A 27,798-nucleotide genomic window follows, 5' to 3' on the forward strand; every position below is an offset into this window, starting at 1 on the left:
ACATTTGCCATAAAAGCAGCGAATCAGAATCAGTTGAATTCTAACAATTTCAAATCACTTTTAATGTGGAATTCTGCGATGATCCATTAAAAATTGTACAGTATAGTTTGCGTGTTCGTGCTTGTGTGCGCGCGCATCCGTGTGTGTGTGCGTGTGGTGTATGTGCTCGCGACCACTGAATTGTAGGAGTTTAGCTTCAATGCAGTAAAATGTGCGCGATAGGTGCGCAACACTGAGCTTTTATCCGCGTCTCGGAGACTGGTCTTGGACCTGAGCGCCCACTGCTGGACCGAAACAAAGCCGGTGCTGCTCTGTGGAGGGGCTCAGCCTATGAGGAATGACAGCAGTCGCGGTTGTCTGTGGCAGGAGGAATAGCCAACTAAGTTGCTGCAATGGAGACTTCGTGGAGAGAAGCGTACTATGAAACGGAGCATCTGCCTCCTCTGCTCGAAGATGAGGTAGGTCGTCGTAAAACGATTGAGGACTGATATGCACGTTTTATCATACATAATTTACGTTTGCTGTGTACAGGTGGTTTAGTTCCTGCAGGAAAAACACGTTAGCATGACATGAATTAAAAGCCGGGGTTGCATCAAAAACATGACGCTTTTTATCGCAATCTTTTATTTCGGACGCCCTGCTTACACTCCACTGAAGTGATTATAGTCTTGCGCTAGTAGTACCAACCATTTGTTCAAATTTGAAATTATTTGACTATGTAGTGGGGGAGGGGCGTGTCTTCGGAGACGTAAAGACTCAAAATGTACAACTTGAATAGTTTTGGACACTTGGCAGCCCATATTTAAAATAAATAATTAGGTAGATAGCGATTACCGTTTATCTGAACAGTGATCAGACACATTTGCAGGTGAGGAACTGAGTTTGGTTGTGTGACTCCACTCATTGTTTCAAGCCCAGTTGCCAAACTCCCACCATCCGCAAAAGCTCACACCAACACAATTACACAGCAAAATCGCACACCATCTGTGAGTTCTGCAGTATCTTTCTTTCACTGTTCATCTCAGTCCCAGCTCACACTTAAGCCCACTACTACTGCGTGATCTTGCAGTCCTGGCGAAACTTATGTAGGACAGCATATAAGACTTTTGGCTTCCTTTGTACTGTTCTCAAGGGACATGGTCTATTTATGGGATTTCAGCGATTGTGAGGTAAAATCAAGACTGCAATGATCTAAATGGAAAACAGAGCAGTGACTATGCCTTTCAAGATGCCTTTAAATAAAATCAATTAAATGACAGCTGAACATGTAATAAGATGTACATCACACTATTGACATATGCTAGAAGACATGGGAGGAATAGTATATAGACCAGGGCAAGGATTCCACAATTGTGGCAATGTTTCCCTCCCTCTCACCATGCACACAATCCTTTAAACAATGCAAAGAGCATCCTTTTTAACAGAGGGAGAAAAGGAGAGCCGCATAAGTATGGTTGATTCTATATTGAACACACTTGCCATGAAAACTGAAACCGTTTGCTCACATATGACTCATTTTACTGTGTGGGTGTGTAGAATCATTTTGTTGTATGTGCATGTGGAGGATGTGGTAAACAGTGTGCCAAATGGCCTTGCTATTTAATAAAATTTGATATTTTATGTTTGTAGCCTCATTAGGATCATTGGTTAGCTGTGAGCTTCAGTCAGCATTCTGTATATTTGATTTAGGGCAAAAAGTGAGGAGCACCTTGGACTGGGAATCGGTCCATCACAGAACATACACACTCAAAATGAAACATAAAGTACTAGCAAAATAGTCTTTTTTTAACCTCTCTGGCATGATTTTGTAATATGGGGAAGAAAGCTAAAATACTTGGAAAAAATCTCCAAAGAGTTGGGCAAAAATATTTGAAATCAAACATGCAGAATATTCAAAATTTAAAAAAATTATTGGTGGTAAAACTCATATGTGATTGTTCTTTCTTAGACTTTTGTTTGCTTAAATGGTCATAAATATGAGCTTTTGTCTCTAGGAAAACGTGTCTCTGGCGGACATTCTGACTTTGCGAGACAGCTGTCTGTCTGAGGAGGATGTGTGGGCAGTGTGTGCAGAGTGTGTTCTGGCCCTGCAGAGCATTCGACCCTCCCACCTCTTCCACACCTTGTGCATCACCCCAGACACGCTGGCCTTCAACGCACATGGGAATGTTTGCTTTATGGAGCAGCTCAGCGGTAAGTCCTCAGCAGGACACCATAACACACACACGTGCACTCACAAAAAATGATTCATGTAAGATTCAGGATTCCCATCTAATACAATTGTAAAATGTCCACCCAAAAATCCTATACATTAAATAAAACAAATTCACTTTCGGTCAGTTTCTTTGTAACTACATGCGCACTGCCAAGGAAGAGGTGATGACTTGTCGCATGCCAACAGTGTACAGCTAGCTGGTAGCTACCATGGTTGCAAAGGCTATCTTCAAAATAAGACACCCCAGATATTACAAGGACGTCAATGCAATTGCCGTAGTACAGCACATTTTTTATTTGGATTTCACAGCAGTTTATTCCTCACAACTTCGTTTGTATTACCGTAACATCATGTCTCCACCAACATAAACACACTACCATTAAAAAACAAAACAAAAAAACCCGTCATTCAATGTTTGATTAAGGACTCTAAAAAAAAAAAAATGCTTCTCAAATAGACACTGTCGTTGTGCGATATGGCACAAGTCTCCAGCGTTAGCGCTAGCCGCTAACTATGTAGTGCATTCAAATATAGTCGAACATTTCGCACTGAGATGGAAAAAAAAGTCCATATATGCATTGAATGTTAACAACTGTAAATATCTAAACAGTATGGTCTTTCTATCAATTTATAAAAGATATATATACATAGAGAGAGAGAGAGAGAGAGAGAGAGAGAGAGAGAGAATATATGCAGTGCAGTCAGAGATTACAAAAAACTCACGGTGTGATGTTTTTTTGTCCTCCAGATGACCCTGAGGGCTTATTTATGCCTCCTGAGTTTGATAACACAGGCAGCACATTTGAGGTGAGAGATATTTACTAACTGAGGCTTGGTAAATACAGGGGCGGCTCAGTGGAAGAGTGTTTGGCACGTCCGCCTCACAGTTCAGAATCCCGAGTTCAATTACAGCTGGCTCCGGCCTCGCTTTGTGAAGCTTGCATGTTCTCCCCGTGCCAACATGGATTCTCTCCGAGCCTTCTCCCCTTCCTCCCACATTCCAAAAACATACTTGGTAGGTGTATTGGACACTCTAAATTGTTATTGGATGTGCGCTTGGATGTATGATTGGTTGTTCGTACAATCGGCTGGCAACCAGTCCAGGGTGTCCCCCGGTGGGACAGCTGGGATAGGCACCAGCAAACCAGCGACCCTAGTGAGGATCAGCCGTTTTAGAAAATCTATGGATTGTAAATAAGAACGTGGTCCAAGTGACTCAATTCTGATTTAGTGATTTACTTGTGTTGTTCCGGTAGGCGTGGGTGTGTATACTTTACCAATTGGTGTGACGTTAAGTTCACAGTAAATGGGAGCAGGTGTGTTCACGGTGTAGTTGCACTAGCAGATATCCAGTAAATATATTTGCCTCTACCCAAACACCAGAGGTGGGTTGAAAAAGAGCACTAATATCTAAAACAATGTAATTGTTAATTAGATTTATGAAACCAGACGTCAAACAAAGTGTATTTTTCAATTCACTCTCTGAAGTCTTTGGAACAATACAAGTACAAAACACTGGATCACAGGCATACAAAATTGAAAGTGTTCATAGGGCCCCTGTATTATACATTATTCTTTGTGCTGGGATGCAGGGCCATGTTTTTTCTCTGGGCTCAACTCTGTCTGCTGCACTGAATTTTGTGATCGAACCAGAACTGGAGGCTAAGCTGGGGGAAGAAACACAAAAGCTGTTGGAGAAAATGCAGGAGAAGAAACCAGAGGACAGACCGCTCATACAGGTAATAACAGATCACAGTTCTTAACCAGGGCCTTTTTTTTTCTAAATAAAATTATAGTATACATCATTGTATTATATCAAATATTATTCCAATTAATCAATCGACTCTGGGTCACTGAAGAGGGACAAAATGATACTTACTGTCTGAGTAAAGTAAAAATATACAAACGATAGCTTTCGTGCACAAGCTTCACTGAGAGCAAAGAGCATGAGTTGAGGAGATATAGCACGTACTGTTTAAGTTAGTATTCATCCGGTATTTGCATTTGGCCAAAACTGCAAAGCCCTTGGAAGGGAACTGTGACACTGTTGCACTCTTGGGAACATTAAATGTATACAGTGTGTTTTGTTTAACACAAGATGTCACCACAGAGCAACCAAAGATGAAAATGCATTCTTTTTGTGCTTTGGTTGTGTTCATATAATATCATGTGTGTATGAATAAATTGCGTTTTACTTTTATCGAAAAACACTAGCCATTAAGATTTTTTAATGTTTTTTTTGTTTTGCTTATTACACAGGAAGCCCACTAAAAATGTTTTCTGAAGTTTGTCATGTGTTCTTCCGCATGTAGAACATTAGATTAAATGCAGTTATAGAATTTCATAGTCTCATTATTTTATTACCTCATCCTGTTAAATGTGCATATGACTTGATTCAGTTTGCTGAAGACAAACATTTGCGCATGTGCGTTAGGCTTTTCATGTTTATTTTTATTTAATGTTAAATGTTTTTTCTGGAAAACCCTCAGGACATCCTTTTACAGGCCCAAGCACGACTTCCCCACACCTCACCTGCAGCTGTGTGCCGTAAATTGTCTTCCATTGGACGGCGTGCACTCTCCATTGAATCAATAACAAATTCCCAAGGTCATTCAACACCTTTGCTCACTATGTCAATGATTGATCTCTGTACTAATTTCCTGATTTGACCCATTCCTCTCCATATTTTTCCCACAGATGGACAAGAGAGCTGTGAGCCCATTCGGCAACATCCAAAATTCAAAAGACTGAGTTCCTATGATATTAACAAAGATCTCTCTATGAACACGAGTATGAAAGCAATTGGTCTCTCCAGGCAACAGGTTGGTTCTTTTATATCATTTGACACACAGTGTATTTTAAAACCCTGGTAATTTAACTGAATGAGATTGAACTTGAGAATGTCCAAATAAAGTTTTAGTCGTGCACTATAATTCAGAGAGGATTTTGCAAAACTTTGTAAACAATGGCTACATTTTAGATGCAATTCTTGTTGATTCTTATCAAATGAAGTATATGCTCAGTGCATAACTTTTCCTTTGAAGCAGAGTAGTTGTTTTTTTTTTTGCAAAGCCACCCAAAAGAAAGAAAAAACATTGTGCCCCCCCATTCGCTGTTGTAACTATGAATGAGATTATCATCTCAGAAAACTACATAAATTTACAGTATCTAAAACTGAAACCTTTTTTACTGAATCATTTTAACAACAATGAATGAAAAATGTGTAAATCAACTTTTCACAGGGTTTATACAGGTTACACCTTATTCTCAATGTGAAGAAAATCACGTAAAGTGCCTGAAAAAAAATATGGCAATACCTAAAACAAAACAAATAAAAAAAATACTAAAGAATAATAAATTTAAATCGAATTGGAACATTAACACCAATTTCTTAATTGTTTTAACCTGAAGAAAAAAGTAGACAACATAGCGCCGATTATTTTCTTAATCATGTTGATCATTCATTTGATTTAGAAAAAAAAATGTAGATGACAGCGATTGAAAAAGTTTACAACCCCGCACTGACTTTGAAAATGTGAGCCTCACTGCACCACTTGGTGTTGTACACAAGCAATTACATGACGTAGCACGGTTTCCAAAGCGCTCCCCTTGCCCCGCTATTTTAAGAAGCACTGCTTTAAAAAGTTGTTTACATCTTGCACTGGGTGGTGGAGGCAAAATCCAAGAGATATTTTAATTATGGAGTGATACAAACATAAATATTTTCCACTAAATTATTTTTACATTTCAGGTCTCCAATGCTTTTTAGCATTCGTGTGTTGTTCAAGCAGCATCTTGAATCCAAATGTTTGTGTGATGTTTGTCTTTTGCCAATTTCAGTTTCTTGCTCAATGAAAAATCATCTTTTTACAGGTATGTGTGGGTTGGGACTCTACCCTCTGGGCTGAGGATGCAGATAATACCTACAGATGCTGCAGGGGCTTTGCAGCTGAGCTGGACTGCCGCTCTCACAATAGCTCCCCAATGAGGATGAGAGCACAGTCAAGATTCAACAGGATGAAGGGGGCGCTGAATCGCTCCTGCTCTGTTCCTGACTCCAACAACCCACCTTGTCCCACCCCACCACATGGAAATATTAGCGTACCTGTATCAGACCTTACTGAGATTGGAGCAGATGAACATTTGTGTTCCAAATCTGTATGGAACACCAGAGCCAAAAAACTTACTCGAGGAAGGTCCTGTGAGTCGTATCCACGTTCTAATGCAGAAGATTGTGTGAGCTCAATTGCTGACTATCCAGGATCAAAAAGAGAAAATGAAGCTGCTGTCAAGCCTACATGCGATAAAGAGGCAAATCTTCAAGACTGTCAAAAAAGTTGTATTGATCAAAAGATCGTTGCCTTATCCTGCAAGTCTTCCTCTTGTAATCCAATGGACATGGAATATGACATCGATGGGGCTCAAATATCAAAGAACCATGAGCACCACATGCCAAAGAACTACATGACCAAAAGCATGCTTTTCCTAAATGAAGAAGAGCAGAATGAGGTGAGCAAATTACTCGTGGGTGGCTTATGTTTGCATCTCACAGTTGTATCTCATGTCCGTAACATTTAAGTTATAGAGGAATAATGATGATTATTAATAATTAATTGATCATTTAATATACCTTACTTTCTTACAATCAGAGGACAGTATGTTTAGTTCTGTGTTCCCACTCCTTGCCATACTATTTTGTTGTCGTCATGTGTTTACTACTGAACTTATACTTGAAAAAGGGAGCAAATAGAAGTCATTGAATCCTGCTCCTAAAACATGTTATTCTTGTGGGTACTTAGAAAACGTTATACCTGGTTAGGTGGATCGTTACCATCCAATTCCATTGTTGGAATTGACATCTCCAGTTTTCAATAATACAGCATTGTGGTTGATGAAAATTGGGTTTGGCCGATATGCAGGGCGGGCTCACGGGTTTAGGCGAGAAATACCGAGGGCGCTGGACACTAGAGGGCGCCAATATTTAGATGAAAGTTCACCTTCAATATAATTAAATTCACACTCATTATTTCAGTATTAACTCTAAATTACAAGTGAAATAGAGAGTTGACAAAGTTAATATAAACAATCAACTAAATGAAGAGGAGAGACATTATTTTTAAAATGAATTAACGTAAGTAATGAAACTTCCTGATGAACTGTCAAACTACGGGAATGTAAAAATGGAGACAAAGAAAAAAAAGATGATTGAATAAAATCAAGCTCAAAACTTCTGTGCGCAAATTAATCTCATTCAAGTGGGGAAGCGGGCCAAAATTACAATCCATCGATCGATCTGCATGACACAGCTTGTTCGCCGGAGCTGCTGAAATCTGTGCTTCTGCAAAGCACGCTAGTCTAGTTCCAAGTGTTGAAGAAATAACTTCCAGGTATACGGGCAACGGGCTGAGGAAGACGATGTGTTTTATTTTTTTGTGACCTGTAGCATGCTGCTGATTGGTGAACTCTGATGATAATAAATAAATAAATAAATCTTTGACTGACAAAATCGCGGCATCTGAGTCCACAATTTTGGTCTCAAAGCAATATATCCTTCAGCCCTAACAGCGGTGGTTAGGATTAAGGACCTTTGGACCACTGCTTTTAAAGGAACATAGAGAAAACACTCTATTTAATCATAATAATTACAATGTTTTTACTGTCGATATACCTTATGTAAAGCAAAACAAGTCAGACTAATTTACACAACTTACATCTCCTGCAACTGCAAAATGCAAGGGGTGTCCCCTCCTTACAATGAGCCGTTGTTGTCAAAAACATTTGCTATTCTTTCACTCTAATTGTTTGTTTGTTGTGTCTTAGTGGATCGCACTAAGAGAGTTACTTAGTCGCTGTGGACTGGGTCTAACAGTGAATGAGCTCTGGGCTCTCTGTTACACCTGCTTATCATCGCTGCAGACCTATATTGACTTCCCAGGTAATCTTCTAACTATATGGATAGACAGTATCCCAAACAGAGGTGAGAAGTCCTTCAACACCAACACTGTCCGTCGTTCCATTGCAAACGAACACTCGTTTTGTCAACGGACCAACAAATGATGGGAAGGCTTAAAAAAAAGTGAAGGAATAACTCTGTGGGAAATATTTTTTTTTTTTTGTCAGTCGTTGTAATTGGTTAGGCATTCCGTCAGTTGTCCATTGGTCAGGCACCCCCCTTTTGCTGATGGAAATACAAGCCAACTGTTTAGCTACTGTATGTCATGTTGTTTGCTTCCAGAGACTATAAAATGCAATCAGATCATACTCAGAGGTTATTATCGCTTTACTCCATTGGTTAAGTGAATCAACAGCCTTGGTTCAATTCACTACTTTTCATTCACAGCCATTAACACAGCCAGCATTACTGGGGATGTCATCATTTGTGCTGCCTTTCTGAATGCATAGCGCACACAAGCTTGCTCAGCAGGATTAGTTTACAGACCTAAAGTACAAAGTAAGAATTAAGTGTTAAGTTTTTTGTGTGATTTTGCTTTATTAAATGATTTACATAAAGAAATTGTTTGAGATAGTTGAGCAAAACATTCTGCGATGCCGCCCCCACGTGCAGAAAGAAAAAGAAAGCATTGATGACGTTCCAGTGCTGGCTCGCTCTGATTGGCTGTTAGCCAGGAAACGCAAGATATAATTATTTCAATTCGTTAATAAAGGGCATTATTTAATCAATTCAAGCTCAGCAATACCATGATTTTTGCTTGTAGTGTATGCAACATCAAATTTAGACAAATTTGAAAAATTTAAATGAAACCATCACAAATAATGTTTGTTGAATTTGCTATACTTGAATGGCTTGAACAGCTCTTCAATACTAGCGTGACGATACCCTCCAGTGGACATGATTTCCAATTACAGTTTAGTCCTGATACACACAAACACATGCAGGTTTAGATTCTTTGTGTGTGCTGGGGGGTGCTGACCACTGATGACTGTTCGGACCAGCAAAAAATCTAATATGCCCACCTCTGATCTTAAGTATTTATCAACGTGCAAGAGTAGGGGATGTATTTTTTGTCTTTACTGATGGAAATGGATGTTGATAGAGCACAGGTTATTGTGAAATATGGCAAAAATGTTGTATCCACCATCATCAACCATTTGTCCTTCTTTGTCTTTCATTTCTTTTCAAGCTTTCTTTTCCCTAGACACTGTGTACATTAACTGCCAGGGGGAGATGATTTTCTTGACGCCTAAAAACATTGGTAAGATCATTTTTCATTTTCCTCATTGCTGTGAAAAAAAGAGAAAGATCTGACCTCTCTTGGGAATAGTTACTTTTTTTTTATTTATGTTTGGTCCATGGTGAGTTTTCTGGCAGCTACCTCTGCATCTTGGTTCAGGTAGCATTACTAAGAGCAAAAAAAAAATAATACCCCATGTGTCAGAGAAATATATAGACGACTGAGACAAGCCCAATGCTAGACTGTACAATAGTGAACTCATACCAGTCAAGATTGTATTTTCTGCTCGCGAGGGACAGCAGAACTCACATTCTCGTGTTTGCTCTTCCAGACTGTCAGTGAGCCGCTGTCTACGTTTGCCTTTTATTTAGTTCAGCAAAGCATTGCACAATACAAAGCATGACAGAAGCCTAATCGTAGGTCCGCAGGTGCAGCTGCTCTAAACAGTGGGTAGGATGCAGTTCCTATTCGCACCTTTCTCCTTGACAGCTCTTTCTCAGAAATGGAGTGAGATGTCCAAGAACTGCATGGGTGGATTGCAGTTATGCACAAGCTGGTGTAAACAGGAAATAAACAGAATATGATATCAAACAACCCAATGCATGATTTCTTTTACACCATGCCAATGCATAACACAGATATTCCAACTGCCCAAATATTTGCTACACGCGCAATATTGCTATTTCTAATATTGTGACACTTGCCATTGCTTGTCAGTCATTTTCTGGTGTGTCTAAGATTCAGCTGTGTCTACACAAAGTCACATGTCCACGATTAACAGTGACAATAGTGACATATATGGTTAACCAGTTTGCAGTTCATTGATTCACCCTTTCATGTTTTTCTCTGTAAAACCTTATCCTCGGCATTCACCTCAAAAGCTCTTTATGTTTTGTGCTGAATTATTGAGAAGGAAATGTCGGAAGTCTACATCTGGATTGCTCTAACTGTTCTGTATATGGGGGAGGAGCTGCGCGGTTTTTAGGAAAAAAAAATGTGGCATATACAGTATATGTTTTTACTCTTCTCAGTGGCTATCAAATAGTGCAAGCCAACAAATGATGTAAGACTTGTTCTTTGACAATCTGTTTTTATGTGTAACAACAAGAACATACACACCTATGGTGCATTTTATTATAACAAGTTCTCTTTTAATTTGTTTATTTCTAAGGGAAAAAATAGTAATCGCATTTGGTTCACAGTTGGTGTTTTTTTTATGGTTAAAGCATTGGCTCTCCAAATGTGGTATGCAGGTTTCCGTTGCAGGTTTCCGTGCTATGGAAAAGAATTACTGATCTAAATGTTCAAACTGCGTTCAACTTTTTTTACCCCAACCAAGCAAAAATAGATACAGTAAATAAAACAAATAGTGCGGGTGTCAATTCTGCATGCTTTTCATGGCAATGCTCTGTCCCTATCCCTATCCCCTGTGAATAGTGGGTGTTTCATATACTGGCTTTAGTGTCAGGAAAAGACAGGCATAATGCACCAATGAGAATAAATTAATATAATGTCATGGCACAGTTACGGGAATTTAGTTTCCAGTAGGCTCACAGAGGAGGTCACATACAGACAAGCCTTGGCTTTGTCTTTTTTTTTTTTTTGTCTTATCGATTGTGGTATCTATTTGGCTGTGGGTTAACCATAGGCCTAAGTCTATTTAGCAGTATTCTCAGGCATATGCATCAAAGGGGAAATCATCAATCATTGTTTTTTGTTTTTTAGTGTAAGTCCTGTGGTTACTGTGTTTTTTTGCAGGATCTCAGGATAAATTGTATCTTTCCCCTGAATATCAAGAGCACGGAATTGTAACTGAGAAGGTATATAAGCCTAAACTTTATTAAAAGAAAAAAAAAAAACTCCTCCAATGGCTAGTGAAAATATTCTGTTGCTTTCCAGGCTTGTGTGTATGGGGTTGCCGCTATCTTGTGGACATCTGCAAAGTTAAGTTTGCTGCCCAATCAGAAGCTCGTAATGCCCTGGAAACTGAAGCGACTCCTGCTTGAGATGGCAAACAGCACTCCCATCGAGAGACCTTCCATTGCCATGGCTAAACAGGTTTTTCTTCAACTGCAGTTAGAAGTTAACTATATTTCAGAGTAGCAATATTTTTCTGAATTGGTGAAAAATTATAGCTCCCATATTAATAACCTATTCTAACAAATTTCTGACTCAAAGACTTTTAGCATTTACATTCCACAGCAGTATTTTGAAAGCACATTCAAAATGCCATCAGTTTGAATAGTTGGCTGACTGCATCAATGCTGGAGTCCATTGACATCACCATTTGAGGATTTTTTTTTTTTTTTTTGGTTTACTGCAAACAGTATACCCTCACTTTGAACCTGACACTTTTGCATTTTTTTTCATTCATTTTCATGAACGTGAAAAACATTTACTTTTGTTCTGTGACATGAGTTACTCATGTGGCTATTTCTGGCAGAAGTCACATTAAAAATACATTTCAAAGAATTAGCAGCCATATAGAAGAAGTGGGGAATATGAGTCATGTAAGTAACTTTTTATTTTCATTTCCTGTTCTATGACCCTGATTTTAATATGCATTCGTTCCAGAGCTGTTCGGACTACTTAACACGTCAAGGGACAAATGCTGAGAATGTGTGGAATCGGCTCATCAGCAGGGTTCACGCGGTAAACTCCAGCTCATCAGTCAAAGTCAAGTTCATTGGATCATGCCGTGTTTTCAGCCAAAGTTATTCTTTTCCAGCCTGTCTCAAGATCCGCTGATGAGGAAGATTTAAGTGCAGAGGACACAAACCAAGGTTCGAGTAAAAATATGTCTCCTACGAGTGTTGGTAGAAAAGTAGGAATGTTGTCTTATTCAGTGTTTTTTACCTTAAACTACAACTTGGTAAATGTGCTGGCAATATTCAACCCCTGACATATGGATAAATTGCTCATTAAAGTTAATTTGATCATGTAAGTCGCAATAAAAGACAAAACGTTTTCTTTTTCTTCTAACTATGAGTTTTAGGGGTTTATTTATTTATTTATTTATTTTTAATTCAATTGTCAAATGCAATTTTGCCCTACAGTAACCACTATTGAGAACTTCTGGGTTCCTGATTAAAAGAAAAAAAAGAAAGTTAATTGATCCTGTAACTTGGAATTGCTTTTATGTATTTGTTTCATACTTGTATTTGTCCAGTGTTGTGGTAGAAAATATTCATTAATTGTGTCCAGTATGTTTAGTCATAGCGATTGAAAGCTGACTCAACCTTTTTTCATCTTTTCAAGCAACAGTGAACTCCAGCACCAAGGAAACTTCAATTTCACAACCACACCCTTTACCCCCATCATACTGACCAATGAAGGGGAAGAGACCCAAACTAGTGGAAATGGCAAGTAAGGAGATTTCAAAGGTCTTTATTGTTTATCTCAAAGGCAGACTTTTTTTTTTACATTTAGTCCACGTTTAAGTGCAGCTGCTTTCTGGCACCTGTGCACTGACTGTTTTTTCATCACTTTCAAGTGATACATGGACGCGTAAACACAGGTGAATGTTTCAAATCTATTACTCACAAAACCTTTGTTGTGTAAACAATTAGCCAAAATAACACAATTGTAAAAAGTCATTAGTTCAGAGTATAGTGAATCTTTTTGGGCTGAAATGAGTTCTTGAGTAATGAATGAGTGATGAAACTTTATTTAATTGGAACTATATAATTGAAGCTATAGTGAATGTTAATTATATTCTGGTCCCTACTTGGGCTCTTCCACAACATTGTATTTCAGTAAAAACCGAATACAAAAAAACAAAGACACTACACAATTCAAACATAAAATAGTGCAATATTACATTAAATGTCCACTCTGTATAAGTGCTCCGGTAATATATACACTGTCTATCATTATAAAGGAAATTAAAAAACAAAACAAAACATACCACAAATCAAAACAAATATCTTGGTTCCAAAAAGTGCTTGAGACTTTTTTTTCCCAATACCTGCACATTAGTGTACACATCAGAAAAGGACTTTTCTCTGAGCATGTGTGACAAAATGCAAATTGAGATGACGTCACGTAATGCTATCAGGGGAAGTAGTCGATCCCGAGAGTCATCCACTGAGCATGTGTCAAGAAGACAACAGCAATGGCGGATACTAATGGCTTAGAATATGGAGCTTTTAATAGCTTAGCACATTTTCACTGTAATGGATTAACATATACTCATTTTTGGTGATGATCAAATGAAGCTTTTGTGGGCCATTTATGGGCCTATTACAGATATGAACGGTTAAACACACATGCGTCTTTATGACAGCGATCATTCTTCATACATTCATAGGGTTGAGTGTTCATTCCAAACAATTCAAGGTTGGCTTCAAATAGTAGTCACGAACTTGAAATTTATGACCAATGTAGAAGGACATCTCCCTGTAGAAGGACAGATACATTTTTAGTTTCCCATAGATGATGAAATTACCCACAGCAGAGATTAATTGACATATTGCTATTGTAAAATCTTCATTATGTTGAGGTTCATGACAATAGCAAACTACCTCCTCATAGCCGAAAGTGTTCATTGCACTCTTCTACCCATCCGTGCACATGTAATGCATGTACATCATTTAATTGGGCCTGAAGTATGCATGCATAATGGGAGCAGCATTTGTGGCTAATGTTGCCCGGGGTGACAAGTTTTGTTTGACTGAACGCTGAGCAGTGTCTGACCACACTGAAGTGGTATATTGAACCTTGTTTCCACTGTTAATGATGTGTAAATCCCTCGAGGGGGAAGGACATAGGTGTCTGTGAATGGAAACATGAATGAAAGCAAGTAATTGTTTTTGCACCTCTTTTCATTTATATGCACCAAGGAATCAAAAGAGAACTGAACCGAGGCGGGAGTCTACTCTTGCAGATTTTTCAATTTATTTATTTTCATGTGCGTCAGTCTTTTGAAAGATTTTTTTAATTAGCTGCCATAGTGTCAAATCCTTTCTTTAGTCTTTGAGATATACATTAACGATGTCCATATTTTAGATAATGGTTCGACTGCTGTTTCCTTCACGGCTCAAGTGCAATAGAAAGAAGAAACTAGGAGAGTAGGGCCCGCCTATTTGGATTGTTTTTTGTTTTGTTTTTTTAGGCAAATGCTTATATTTTGCACAAAAAACAAGGAATACCCATTAAATGCCCAATTAATTAAACAAATACACTAAATAAAGTAGAATTTGTTTCCTCCCAATATATTTCCAGACTGGCCAACACTTGATACATTGAGGACAATTGTTAGAAAAAATAGTCCTTTTTTGTGCATTGAATTCATTGTGTGGCATAATTAATGAAGTTATAAGGACATTAAGTCTTGTCATATTTTTGTTTTACTAGCAGTTGAATCAGTGTCATATTGAGCACACAAGTTGGAAATAGTCATATCAGTGAATGTGATTCCTGGTTTTCATGCAATCAACAATTATTTGGATCATGAATCATTAGAGACCTTGTGTAACTTAAAAATGCAGAAATCCTGGGAATTTCAGCCTCTCAACAGTAAATCCTCCTAATATTTCTGTGGTCTTCCATACAATAAGACCTTTTATTTTTAGGTCGATTCAATGTAAACCATTTGCAGACAATAGACAAGCTACCTAAATTGAGGGAAAATAAACAAAACAAAACAGGAAACTGGTAGATTTGGAAGCTACTATTGACCCATAGGCTGTTTGTGTTCTTGTGGTTATTACAGATGAAAGTCACATGAATTGGGGCTGTGTTTGTTTGATTGTTTTTAATAGATTGAGGCTTTTTTTTAATGTAGGCGTGATTGCATAATATAAGATAAAATTATGATGGGCATTAACACAGTTGTCTTGTGTGCAATGTTGCCACATTTACCTTGAAAAAGTAACTTATTACTTGCTTTAAAAAAGTAACTTAAGTTGGATTACAAGTTACTTTATTACTTACATTTTGCAGATACCAACCACCCTGCTTAATGAAAAAAAAAACATCCGATATTGCCACATAACTAGACGTGTGTTTTTAATTGTGAATAGTTAACGAACAGTTTGTTTTGATTAAAAAAAAAAGGCAACATCCTTTTTGGCATAATAATTTTAATTTTAAAAAATAATTATACTTCTCAGGATTTCACTTGACAATTTTAGTATTTGTTGTAAAAATAAATAAATAGAAAGACTGCCATTGTAGATTTAACAAAATATGTTTTGATTAATTTTTAAAATAAAAGCAGTCTTACTTGGCATTTAACTATTAATGTTGCAATGGCAAAATACAACCTTTATAACGGTATTATTTATAAATATATCAATTAAACTTGTCAACTACCTGCAGTCACTCATTCTGGTGTGACTGAATGCATAGCTTCCTGCAATCCATTTTCGACAGTTTTATTCAAATATGGAGATTACACTGTTGACTGCGCACCGTCACGAGGCTGATACGCATCCGACAGCCAGTCCAAGCCACTTCAGTAAATAAACAAATATCATAAGCGGGACTTGAAAGATCTGCTCTGCTGCTGCTATGCGCCGTGGTCAATTCCACAGTTCAGAGAGCACCACACTGGAAAAAGAACATGATCTAAATCCGAATTTACAAAGAAAGAGCAAAAAGCAATAAGTCGCGCTACATTCACATGCTCTTTTCATACTTGTCAAATAAAAGAATAAAGTTGCTAAAGAATAAAATCTTGCACCACATTTAAGCCACGGCACATCTTGGAGCCAGTTTGTCAGGGAAAAATAAAGTTCAGCTCAGGCTCAACTGTTGTCATGGGTGAAAGTTAGACCGGGTATGCAAATGTGCGAAGTAAAACACCCGACGTTTCGCATCAGTTGTTTCTGTCACACATGCGTATCTGTGTACCACATACCTGTTTACAGTAAATTTATAGAGACTTTAGTGACTACTATAGTGTTGGAAATATGGTGATTTTCTGTATTTGTTTATTCATTACTGGTTTTACATTGCACTGTGCATGAGAGGTGTGACTAAGGGCAACTGTTAGTGTTGCACATTTAGGAGCAGCGAGTTCCTGGCATCACGAGTGGGGTGCCTAATATCGCAATATGTCCGGATTGAATTAATGGAACAAATATAAAATGGGGGGAAAAAAGGACGGTAAGAATAGGACTATGGCTTTAATTGCCTTCAAGCTCATCAGTTTCACAGTGGATTCATTGTGAGGTTGAAATACAACTGCCTCCCAGCACCAATGGATTTCTCTATGTTTTGCTCTTCAATAACCCATTTTTTCCCCTGCCCATGTGATACAGTCAGCTCTCTTTGTTCCTCCTCACTGGCCCATCTTTGCACACTCCTTCTGTGGTGTGAGCAGACATGGACGGCGATTCAGACGCAGGGCTCACTGAGGGAGGAGGCCACTCGGCTGGGGTCGGCGATGAAAGCGCTTCAGACGCTGATTGCCTTTCTGAGGGGAAGAAGAGCTTTCCTGATATTTGTGATGAACAGATGATTCCCGACTGCCTTGAGGAGATGGAGGCCACCGATTCTCCGGTTTCAGAGCAGCTCAGCTCATCGGAATCCAGTGCAGATGCACCGGGCCTGTACTTCAGGCCGGCCTGGGACTTGGCTTTGTATGGAGAGGACTGTTTTAGCCCAGAGGTGATCCAGTATGCTTTAAGTCTTGGCCAACACAGAGGGTCTCCATGTCTAGATGTAAAAACACAGGTTGGTGATGATTTAAACTCTTTTCCCAAGTCATATTAGACCTTTAACTCAAATGAATGTTCTTTTTTTTCTATAATTTTTTTTTCGATTAGATCTTTTTCTTTTTTTAACCATTTTTTTTTCCCATTCCTCCCTATTTTTTTCTTTAATAACAGTGTATCACCATTTTAAAATTACTTTTCGGGTTAAAATCATTTATTATATTTGATATACTATATATATTCTATTACACATACAGTTATTCTGTGAATCAAATAAATGGATACAATTTTGTTTTTCATAGGAGTGTATCGCAAACAGATTTTTTTCAATTCCTGTTTATTTACCAATTGTTGTTTTTTTTGTTAGTTATTGTTTATTGATTAAGAAAAAAGTTAAACAACTAAACAATATCTAACAGTAGTGTTGATGTACCTACCAACTGCTTTGAAACCAATTCGGTCTCTGTTTTCAAAGTAAAAGTAGATGTTCGCAAATCTCTCATGTTGATTAAGCATAAAGGATAATAGGTCTGCTTTCATGAAGTACTGCTAACATCAAACATCATTCACTGTACCTCTGGGGTAAAACAGGATTATTGTTGAGAGGATAAAATGAGAGTATTTGAACAATTTTAAGTTAGGAGCTTTAAATGATTTTTTTAATTATTAAAATAGTTGTGAATATTTTGATAATTGATTAGTTCTCAATCAGTGTATTTGTTTTGACATCTTTTTGCTAATTTACACCTAGAGTTTGATTTCTGCAAACACGGTAATGGGACTGTGTTCGCATACTATAGAATTTTCCTGTGCATTCACATTCACCACACGAGAATAGAATTCCACTTTTTTTCATATGCTGGAAGTGGATCACCGTCAAGCTTTGGGGTAAATAGGATGAGAGCAGATGAGGGACTCCAAGATAATTTGCATGTTATTTTCTGCAAACTGTATCTGAATATTAAAACAGTCGAACTTGGCCCCTGGCAGAGGAAGTTATTATCATTTGCAAACCAATGCTAATGAATTGTCTTTGTATTTCCACACTTTGTGACCCACTTCTCCTTAGAAAAGCTTGAAATAGCAGCCAACAACTCATTTTAAGAGTCAATCAGCTGGAATTTTTCGCAGTCTACTTCAAAGGATATGTTGCATTCTATTGCCATAGTGATGACAGAGAAAAGACTGTCAAAACGCCCAATGGCATTTTCAGGAAATAAAAAAGGTGTGATATAAAACTTTGTGGCTTTTTTGTTGAACAGGAACTGCAGCAGCAACTGATCATTGAAACGAGAAATCTTAAGAAAATGAAAAATTTCTACCAGAAACTAATCCAGCAAGAAAGGAAAAAAGGTTTGTTCCCACTCCTGATGCAATTATACCATTTTTATTTGTTTGTGCTGTTTTAAAATATATAAATACTTTTTTTTTTAAATCTGTCCTAAAGGTTTTGAGAACAAAGGAATACTGTCAAAACTCAAGGCAGAGCTTGAAGAACTAAAGTCTAAAGTGATCTTCTTGGATGATGTCAAAAAATACCTTGAGGTGCATTGAAAGACATTCGACTCCATACTTCACTTGAATATTGCTTTGTGACCATACCATACAAATGTCTCTCTGTTTTCCCGCAGACACAAAGCGTGGATCAGTGGGGTTTGGGTATAGAAGTAATTCCCTCTTTGTCTGCGTGTGGACTAAACTCTTTGGCTGTCCAAAGCTCTGAGGATACTTCCATTTTGAGCTTTGCCACTTGCAAAGGCAAAAGACATTTGCAAGCGGGGACTCCTTTCGGTCTCATGGCATACCTTTATTCTAGGTATTTTGAAATATTTATACTTTTTACTCTGCATGCAACTAATTGTGCATAAATGAATGTCGGATTAAGGGGTAGCTCAAACATTTTTGTGCATGTGTTCCATTAAAGGGATCAGTTCCTTTGTAGTCGCAACTCAACAGTTTTCACTCTTACCATTTGGGAATGGACTAGGTTATTTTAATTTGTTTCATATATCTTGCGGGCTCTTTGTTTTGTTTTGTTCTGTTTTGTTTTGTTTTGAGGCCAATATACTGTATAATGTGTGTTTTGTTTTTACACAGAAATGCTGCTTCAGAGGGGTACATCCAGCAATTCCTGTACACATACCGCTTTTTTTGCACTTCTGAGCAGCTTCTGCAGTTTATAATGGAGACGTTCATTTGTGCAGTTAGGTATATAATGAATTCACAACAAGCATAATCCAAGCTTCAATGGCAATTGTTGATCATTTTTCATGAGCATACTGCTTTGTTTTTGACGACAGGGAAGGTCCAGACGTATCTGAAACTAGTGCGAACATCTTTCACCGCAGTTTGGATTTGTTGTACGTGTGGATTATGGATTGTAAAATTGTCGACTTCCCCCCAAAGTCCAACATTGTTGATGTTTTAGAGGACTTCCTTCATACTGTGGTAACCATAAAATCATATTGAATCATTGATTGCCAAATGATAGGAGTTCATATGTATACAGCTGTCGAAATTTGATTAATTGAATTTGATGGGGGCGGGGTTCTACAATTAAGTTTTCTATTTGAAATTTAGGAGTTAAATTGACCATACTAGTGTGCTAAAGTGACAATATTTAAGATTTCGACCAATGATCCTTTTGAAAACCCGCTAGAACTTTCAATAACCTGTAAATAAATGTGTTCTATCCAGCCAACATATTTTTATATATATCTGTAGGTCTAGTAATCTCTATTTATTTTACATGGGGAGCACCACTCAGATGGGAGCATTCATATTCCTTTTAGCTACGGAAAGCGAAGGAGGACTTTAGCCAACGTAATTCAAATTACATTTTGGATGTCACTTTGTGTCTTTAGTGCACCCGAGCAAGTTTCTGCTTTGTGTGTCAATCGTGAATGAAAATGGAGGAAAAAAGGAAATAGATGGTTTGTTTGTCAAACTTAAATAAAACAAGGCAAAGAATGGGGGGGCATTTGCGCCTCACAGCAAGTTATTCTACACATTTCACCCACCAAACACAAAAAAATACACCTGCAAAGACATTGCGATACAACAAGAATTTACCTTAGCCTGTAGTTCTTTTATCACGAACGGCTGGCTGCAGGAGTTATGTTGATTAATGCCTGTTAATTATGTGTGACTGGATCACTCTTCTTACTCCTACTTGACTGAAGAGTTGTGTTTTCATTTTCTTGATGTCCGTGGACGCTCGGGATAACTAACAAGTGTTGACGTATTTGCCCAAGCTTTGTAGGTCCCTCGCTATTATGCACTGAAACGGATGGTAAATTGTACAGTATTTGTATTAGCTCACTCTTTCCCTCGCTTGGTGCATGCTTCCACAGTATGGTCTCTTTGTGACACCGTAATGCGCGTGCTGCAGTCGCGTCACACCAGTAAATGGCAACTCTAAATATTCCTCCCTGCATCTTGAAGACACAAAAACATCCTTACATGCTGTAGCCAATCCCAGCTGACTTTGGGCTGTTAGGCGGCGTGCACTCTGAACTGATTGCCAGCCAATCACAGGAAACACATGGACAAAACAACCATCTGCACTCAACAAACACACCTAAAGGCAATTTGGAGTGCTTAATGTACCTATCATACATGCATTTGGGAATGGGAGGAAACCGGAGTACCTGGAGAAAACCTATGCAGGCATGGGGAGAATCTGCAAACTGCACGCAGGAATGCCAGAGTTGGAATGGAGCCCACAACCTCCGCACTGTGAGGCCGGTGTCGTAACCACTCTCCAACCTTACCGCCCACATGTTTGGATTTGTCCGGTACAGCACAGTGGTGCACCTTAAGGAGTATATTAAATAAATGACAGGAAAGCTGCCTGATGCTTTTGCCACTAATTTACAGCTCAGTCTCTCATTAGTGGATGTTAAGCAGAGTGAGTGAGATGCTTTTGGAAACATGCTCGAATTTAGAGAAACAGATAACTTTTCAGTCGTGACTGAGATTGGAATTAATCAAACATAATCAGAATAAATGAATAAATCTTAGAAAACAAAACTGTTTTATGTGATATGCTTTCTTCTTTTCAGGTAATTCCTGTGAATGGTCGAGGGCAGGTCCTTCTCGCTGCTCTCCAAGGTCCACCAAGGACAATTTGGAGTACAAGGAGAGGGAGTCAAATCGGATGTGTGGCAGAATATTTTTGTGTTCAGTCGGAGAATCCGGAGAAAAAGGTGAATAATAGCAAAAATGTCTTTTCATTTGTGTTGTTAAGAGGGCTATTTTTTTTGTCATAACCAAAGTTGATATTTTATCTACCGTTCTTGAGCAGCTGCTTTTCAAAATATCCTAAACAATGAGTTAAATCCCCTTTATATACAATATACAGCACTATTATATTGTGTGTATTGTGACTTGTATATTTCAACAATTGTTTGGAAAAGCACGCCGTCTCTAATTCCTGTAAGTTGTTCTTAAGTGGAGACTTTCAGCAGCGGTGGAACCTTCAGCATCCATGCCAAAGGAGAAGGACTTCACCATAGCTGCAGCCCTGCCTGTGCCTTGCTATACCTCCCTGGTGGATGACCCTTCCGGCAGTGATGAGAAGCTCGCCTTCAGCCAGAAAAATTACACTGCACAGCACGTAGCTCAGCAACTTACCCTTCTGCAGCAGGTATTTTTTAAAAGCATTTTTTCTGCTTCGCAAACAGCTTAACCCACTTCTCCAGTTTTTCATCTTCAATATTGCAGGTTCAACCCTCATAGCTTTGTTGACATGCAGTCAACCAAGCTACTAATATCCTCTTATTCCTCCTTCTACTATGACAGCCGTTTGTAGAAGAGTTCTATCCTTTTTTCCAGCAGCATTCAAAGGAAGCATAAAGCGTGTGTCCCAACTGTACTAAATTTACTGGGCACACGTTGTATTTTCTTGAACACTAGAGGGAAACATTTCTCCAGGAATGTATAAATAATCTCTTAACGCGACTTTTTTTTTTATATGCAGGACATTTTCCATGGATGTCATCCGGTCCATTTCCTCAATTCCAGAACACAAGGCATCAGAGACAACGCTTCAAGCAATAACACGTAGGTTTTCCAACTTTATTTCAGTATAATTTTACCAGCCGTGATCTGTAAAAATAAACAAGGTGCTTGGTTCACTCATCTTTTGATTACATGTTAGTCAATTATATAAAAAAAGCAAACCACTTTTTCGTTAGGAATAACCAAATCGAATTTAAAAATCATCAAACATCTCATTGAAATATTTTCCTTAACTTGTCCCACAGCAGCTCGAGTACTGGCTCTCAGCAAATGCCACCACTAGAGGGCAGCATCCTGCCACATGAGGGGCCGCCATCAGAATCCTACCTTCAGCATCTGCTTGCTTATTCTGACAGTGTCATGAAATGGGTCGCTGGTGAAATAGTCTTCTGTGACTCAGTCAAGGTAAGGCGCACAAAAGGGACAATCCGACTGTGGCTGTTCGAAAGTCTCTCTGCTTTTATAATTCCCAAGAGACATTTTGTGAGGCAAAAGTGATGTGTATACAGTAAATCCTAAAATGCTGATTATATTGTTAAATGACTTCACCTCCCTAACTTCTATGATGAAAGTCGTTTTTACATACCCTCCGCTCATCCAGGAACAAGTTGCCTTGCTGAGCAAGTATCTGTGGATTGGAAAGCATTGCTACGAATCCCGAAATTTCGCTACAGCCATGCAAGTCCTCGAAGGTCTTGAGAACGTGATTGTCAGGCAATTACCAGTAAGGCTGACTCACTCCTTTTTTTTCTAATGTTCAAGTCTTAACAACTGGAGTAAAAATTATTTTCAGGAAAATGCACTATGTTTTATTTTTCTCAGCTCAGGGGCTACATCAAAGCTTGTGTGTGCTGAATAGAATTTTAAAAAGTTCTTCCTCTTTCTGTGACAGGCTTGGAAACATCTGTCTTCTAAGATGCTTGAGATCCTGGAGGAGCTACGGGCTGTGCAGGTGCACGTTTGTGTGAATGCGCAAGCGTGCGTGTGTGTGTGCACTCGGGAATTGGCGAGAGCTGAAGGCTAGTCTGGCCACATATTGTGAAACTGGGTTTCAGGGGATACTTGGCTTCAGGGCAAAGAAATCAAAAAGAAAACAACCTCAAACAGGTTTGCTCACATGTGATGAGAGCTCAAAGCAGGCATTTCCACTGAAACGTACCTTCAAAAGAACCTGATACATTAATTAACTTTTGTCAGGAATGTTTATAAGGCTGTCTCTTTTGCACCTAGATCACACAATTTGGACAAAAGTATTGAAACCTTTGCCATTACATTGTTCAAGCACTTTCTGAAGCTAATCCAAGTCTGTATAAATTCACTTCCCCATTGTGATTAATTATTTTGGGAATAATTTGTTCTCCATTTCATACTATCTTGAACACAAACTTTATTATCCAATTAATGTTGTATAGGTAACATTTTCTTATAATTTTAACACTAATATTTGTGATACAGTAAGGATTCACACCTGGCTCGAATCTACCCTGGCAATAGTGAAGGTGCTCTTGAGCAATGCATCACTCTTCTAGGATGAGTCCACTTACAGTATGTAACTGTGGCATCAGGTGGATGTTCATCTCTTCTAATGACGTTCTTCTTTTAATATCGTCACCCAGGGGAAAAGGTGAAACTGAGACTTATGATTGTGCAGTGCATCTGCAGCAACATTTGTCCCTTCATTCAAAGGTCGGGAGTCAATGATAAATTGGAGGAGAAGGACTTGTTCACACGCTCTGATCTAGTTCATCCCAAAGGTGTTTTACTGGGGGATATGTCATGCTGGAGAGGAAAAGTGGCCTTCACCAAAATTTGGAAGCCTTTAAATATCAAATAGTTTTGATTGGTGGAATACTGAAATCTGGCCAAACCCATCACTCATGAAATAATTGGCCAAAGAAGGTTTATTAGCTCTCTTCCTCTGCCTAGGGTAATTCAAACCTTGTAGTATTTTCTTGTAGAACCTCATGTTCATGCATGGATTAACTTATTTCTCCTCAGGTGTTTTTGAAGAGCGATGACATGTGTCTGATTACGGGAGAACACAAGAGAAGAAGACCCACCCTGCCGTCAGCGCATATCCTGGCCATGCATGTTCAGCAGCTGGAAATTGGAGCCTTCACAGTCACGAGCGGAGCTTTCAAGTGGACCAAGCTTAGGTATGGTGAAATTTAAAGGTTGAAGCCAGCTGACGGAGTACCGATTCTGACTTAATGACAAAATTAAAAAAAAAAAAACATTTCCAGTATGTCTGCCGCAACAAGCAGAATTTCTGATCTGTGTTCCTAACCACGAAAATGGGTGGGAAATGATGGAAATGACTTAAAAAAAACTGTGATTTTTAATTTGTTCAGTAAAGGCAATAATAGCACACAGCGCTTCCCAAAATAAAGGAAGGCATTCCTCAAAAGCACTAAGGCTACATTATATTATCCAAGAATATACTGTAACTTGTACCTAGAAACAACCGACTGTATAGTGGCTTGATTTTGTGTGTTCAAATCAAATTTTCACCTGTTGCGAGAAGTCAAGCAGAAAAGAAAGAAGAAAGGCAAAGATGAAAAAGCCAAACATAAACTAGTAGTTATTGACCTCATATCACCTAACAGGCAGCTCTAGTCGCAAGTTTACTCATGGGATATTGTTGAAGCATTGCCTGTACTTAAATTGAGTTGCAATTTACATGTATAACCTAACACTTTATGACATGTTTGTGTGAACTAAATGGTGGTTTGCGTTTGTTAAATGGTAATCACTTGCACACTAATGCTAAATCAGATTGCTAACCGCTTAGTTTAAGCAAAGTTTGATGGAAGATAATAAATAACGAGTCGTTATATCCGCTTTCAATAATGAGTAGTTATAACCACTCACATTAACAAACAAAAAGATAGTAGTCATCTCCTCATTTCATTTGCAACCTAAGTGGATTATAAAGTAAATAAATGAAATAAAATTCATTTTGTTTTTTTGGGTGAGGCAGGAGAAGTTATTATTTATTATTGATACAAAAATTGATTTTGAAAAGATTCGATAGTGACAGCTCTAGTGGAAACTAAAAACTGCATGCCAAGTATCCATTGATGGCTGTGTCCCACTTGTTTTTTTTGTTGTTTTTTTTTTTTTAACTTCCTTCAGTCCAGTCGGACTGACCAGATGCTGAGTCACAGCAAGAAGCACTTGGATAGGAATGATACAGCTGTTGAATTAAGGGGTGCCACTGCTGTAGCAGATGGCGCCTGTGGGAGGTGGGTTTGATTGGAAAAGAGGTTGCAGTCCAGATGCTTCACAGCCGCTGGCTATAGCCAGATGCTCCGGTCAAAAGATCTAGCAGAGACAAGCAGAGCTACAGCTGGTTTGGATGAACACTGGGTCTTTCATGTTGTCTCCAAATTGGGTCATGCAAAAATGCTGAATCTACTTCTACTACTGAATCCACTAATCTAATCTATCTGTTTTAATATTTCTCATCCAAACCTCTCATTGTCGCTTTATGGCTTTTAAAAGGAGCATAGCTAAGGTGGTGAGTCAGGTCCACGCCTTCCAAGAGGTCATATTCACCTACAGCCCTGACCGAGACGCGCAGGCCTACCTTCGCTACCGCATCGCCCATCTTGGCAAATGTGGCATTCACCTCCAGCCTGATGCCAATGTTGCTGATTCCCCGCAGCCGACTCAACGTAAAACAAGGAAGGTTCAGGATACCCTGCGAAAGGTGAAGGCCTCCCTCCAGTGACTCCTGCTCTGGCCCCGCCCCAAGGACCCAGCCTGCGACCCAGAACTGAACCACTGCAATTAGGTCTCTCTGTTAACATAGCAGCAGAACGTGAACTCTTCTGTTTGATTTTTCAAAGACAAACATTCGATTATGTCAGGTAAGACAGACAGTTAGGCTTTAGTGATAAACCACTACCTTCAAATGGTGTTGAGCCAGGTGTTCATCACTCTAAAGTAAACGGTGCGCCATGCATTTTTACGTGTCATTCAATTTTGCCTTCAGATCATAATGGATTATGTCTACGGCTCAGAACAACAGATTAATTTCAATCAATGGAATGCAGCCTTGGTTAAACATTTTTAAGCAAGGTAATCACATTTTTAATCTTTAACTATTCTTTATGTATGCTGATTAGAACCATTTTTATACCTCGGCCTTCTTGTGCTTGAGATGGAAACAGATAGCTCACACCCGATTGTGGACACTAATTAGCTGTTCATTGTATTAACCATAACCTGATATGGCTACTGTTGTGGAAAGAAGGACGAGTTCTGGAGCATGGGAAAGTTGTCGTTCTGATGGATGGGAAATTTGACTTTAAAAAAAATGCTAAGACAGCACCTTAGATAAATGACACATAAAAACAGCTGGAGTTTAGCCTTTCACATAAATGCAAAGCACCCAGGTACAACTGTGGCCACAGCTAATGATACCAACAAAGATGCTAATATAGAGAGCCATACCCTCACTCTGTGCCAAACTAAACTCAGGAACACCCTGTGTATGATCAAGTCTGCAACATACAAGATATAGTTTTATTTGTGTTCATATCGAATTCTTTGGCAATTGACAAAAGAAAATAGCACAATGCTCCAGCCAGTAGGTGAATGGTTACAACTACATATGTTAAAAATAAATGACTGAAGACATTTTTTGTTGCTCTATTTATCTCATGATCTGCCACAATAACACAATGTATCTTTTTTTTTTTTTTTTTTTTTGCTCTGGTTGAGGGTTTCTCTTAGAAATTTTAGGTGAGATTAAAATTAGATTAATGAATCCATGAATTACAGCTGTTTTTATTTTTATTTCTTGACCACTATTTATATACATACAGACATGGCAGGATGCCAATATTTAGGTAAAATGTTTTCACTGCATGCACATAGATGATATGCCATAGTAGTATTTGACTGGAAATTCATTTAACATGAGAGAATAGATATGATTACTCTATGTTGCAGTTTCCAAAATAGTTTGAGGTTCGCATTTGTGCATGTTTTCATAAAAGATTACATCATTTTTTTGTCATTGGATTTCTATTAAATTGAAGTACAAACATAAAAAAAGGTTCTGTTCACAAATACTCAGTTGTGAGAAAACTTTTCAAATATGGAATATGTTAAAAATCTATAATGCTAATAGTGACTAATTTCCAATCCTTTTTTTTTTTTTTTTAATTGTATTTAATCATCTCTAAACCTATTGCCTGCTTGAATTGGGTTAGAAAAACTTGATCGTTAATTATGAAATACCAGCCCAATACATACTTGCCGGGTGCTTGTGGCAAATCAATGCTGTTACTGAAAGCCTTACTATTACGGAGCAAGACTAAAGTGGATGACAGTTTGAGTTATGATATTAAATCTAGTTTTTACCGCCTGCTCTCTGCTCTGGACACACACCTCAGTGGTAAAACACACAATGAGGATTGAATGCGGCTTGTCTTGAGAATATGTTTACGACAGATTTGAAATAGACAAATGGCCTTTTCTCCCTGTCTCGACAAATTGTGTTATTGTCTAGCCATACGCTTCACTGCAATGCTGTACATCAGGTTACGCTCTATTCAGTAAGACAATAGTCCTGTGGCTTTTGCAATGTGTGCGGTTTTACAGAATTGCAGTTTTTTTTTTAAATTGACAAATAATGTAATTTCTTGATTTTGTAAAAAATTGTACTAATCAAAAATGATCATTGTGTTTGGAGGTA

General features: G+C 38.4%; 1 protein-coding gene across 6 annotated transcripts; it reads left to right on the forward strand.

Annotated features, from left to right (window-relative positions):
* The first annotated feature begins 151 nt into the window (after positions 1–151).
* On the forward strand, positions 152–27,798 carry kndc1 (kinase non-catalytic C-lobe domain containing 1). Of its 6 annotated transcripts, none has more exons than XM_088422284.1 (17): positions 11,629–12,060; positions 12,137–12,191; positions 12,667–12,774; positions 16,736–17,088; positions 18,332–18,422; positions 18,517–18,614; positions 18,701–18,885; positions 19,167–19,277; positions 19,370–19,517; positions 21,134–21,277; positions 21,523–21,717; positions 22,051–22,133; positions 22,337–22,496; positions 22,693–22,815; positions 22,984–23,043; positions 24,090–24,247; positions 25,596–27,798. In XM_088422284.1, the coding sequence occupies exons 3-17, from the start codon at positions 12,738–12,740 to the stop codon at positions 25,822–25,824; spliced, it is 2,175 nt and encodes a 724-aa protein (XP_088278410.1). In that variant the 5' UTR covers positions 11,629–12,060; positions 12,137–12,191; positions 12,667–12,737; the 3' UTR covers positions 25,825–27,798. The 6 variants fall into 6 exon arrangements, with proteins under 6 accessions (XP_088278413.1, XP_088278414.1, XP_088278410.1 ...); XM_088422283.1 differs by having other exon boundaries at positions 12,673–12,774; XM_088422286.1 differs by having other exon boundaries at positions 12,673–12,774; positions 25,759–27,798.

Source organism: Hippichthys cyanospilos, chromosome 8, assembly GCF_059441005.1.
Source record: "Hippichthys cyanospilos isolate Australia breed blue-spotted pipefish chromosome 8, RoL_Hcya_1.0, whole genome shotgun sequence".
NCBI classification, from domain to species: Eukaryota; Metazoa; Chordata; class Actinopteri; order Syngnathiformes; family Syngnathidae; genus Hippichthys; species Hippichthys cyanospilos.

What these genes read in the sequence shown, in the direction of transcription:
- kndc1 (XM_088422284.1), top strand. Translation starts at nt 12,738, where the DNA reads ATGAAGGGGAAGAGACCCAAACTAGTGGAAATGGCAA. An exon ending in ATGTCAAAAAATACCTTGAG is followed by an intron (nt 18,615 to 18,700) that starts GTGCATTGAAAG and finishes GTTTTCCCGCAG; the next exon opens with ACACAAAGCGTGGATCAGTG. An exon ending in ATGGCATACCTTTATTCTAG is followed by an intron (nt 18,886 to 19,166) that starts GTATTTTGAAAT and finishes GTTTTTACACAG; the next exon opens with AAATGCTGCTTCAGAGGGGT.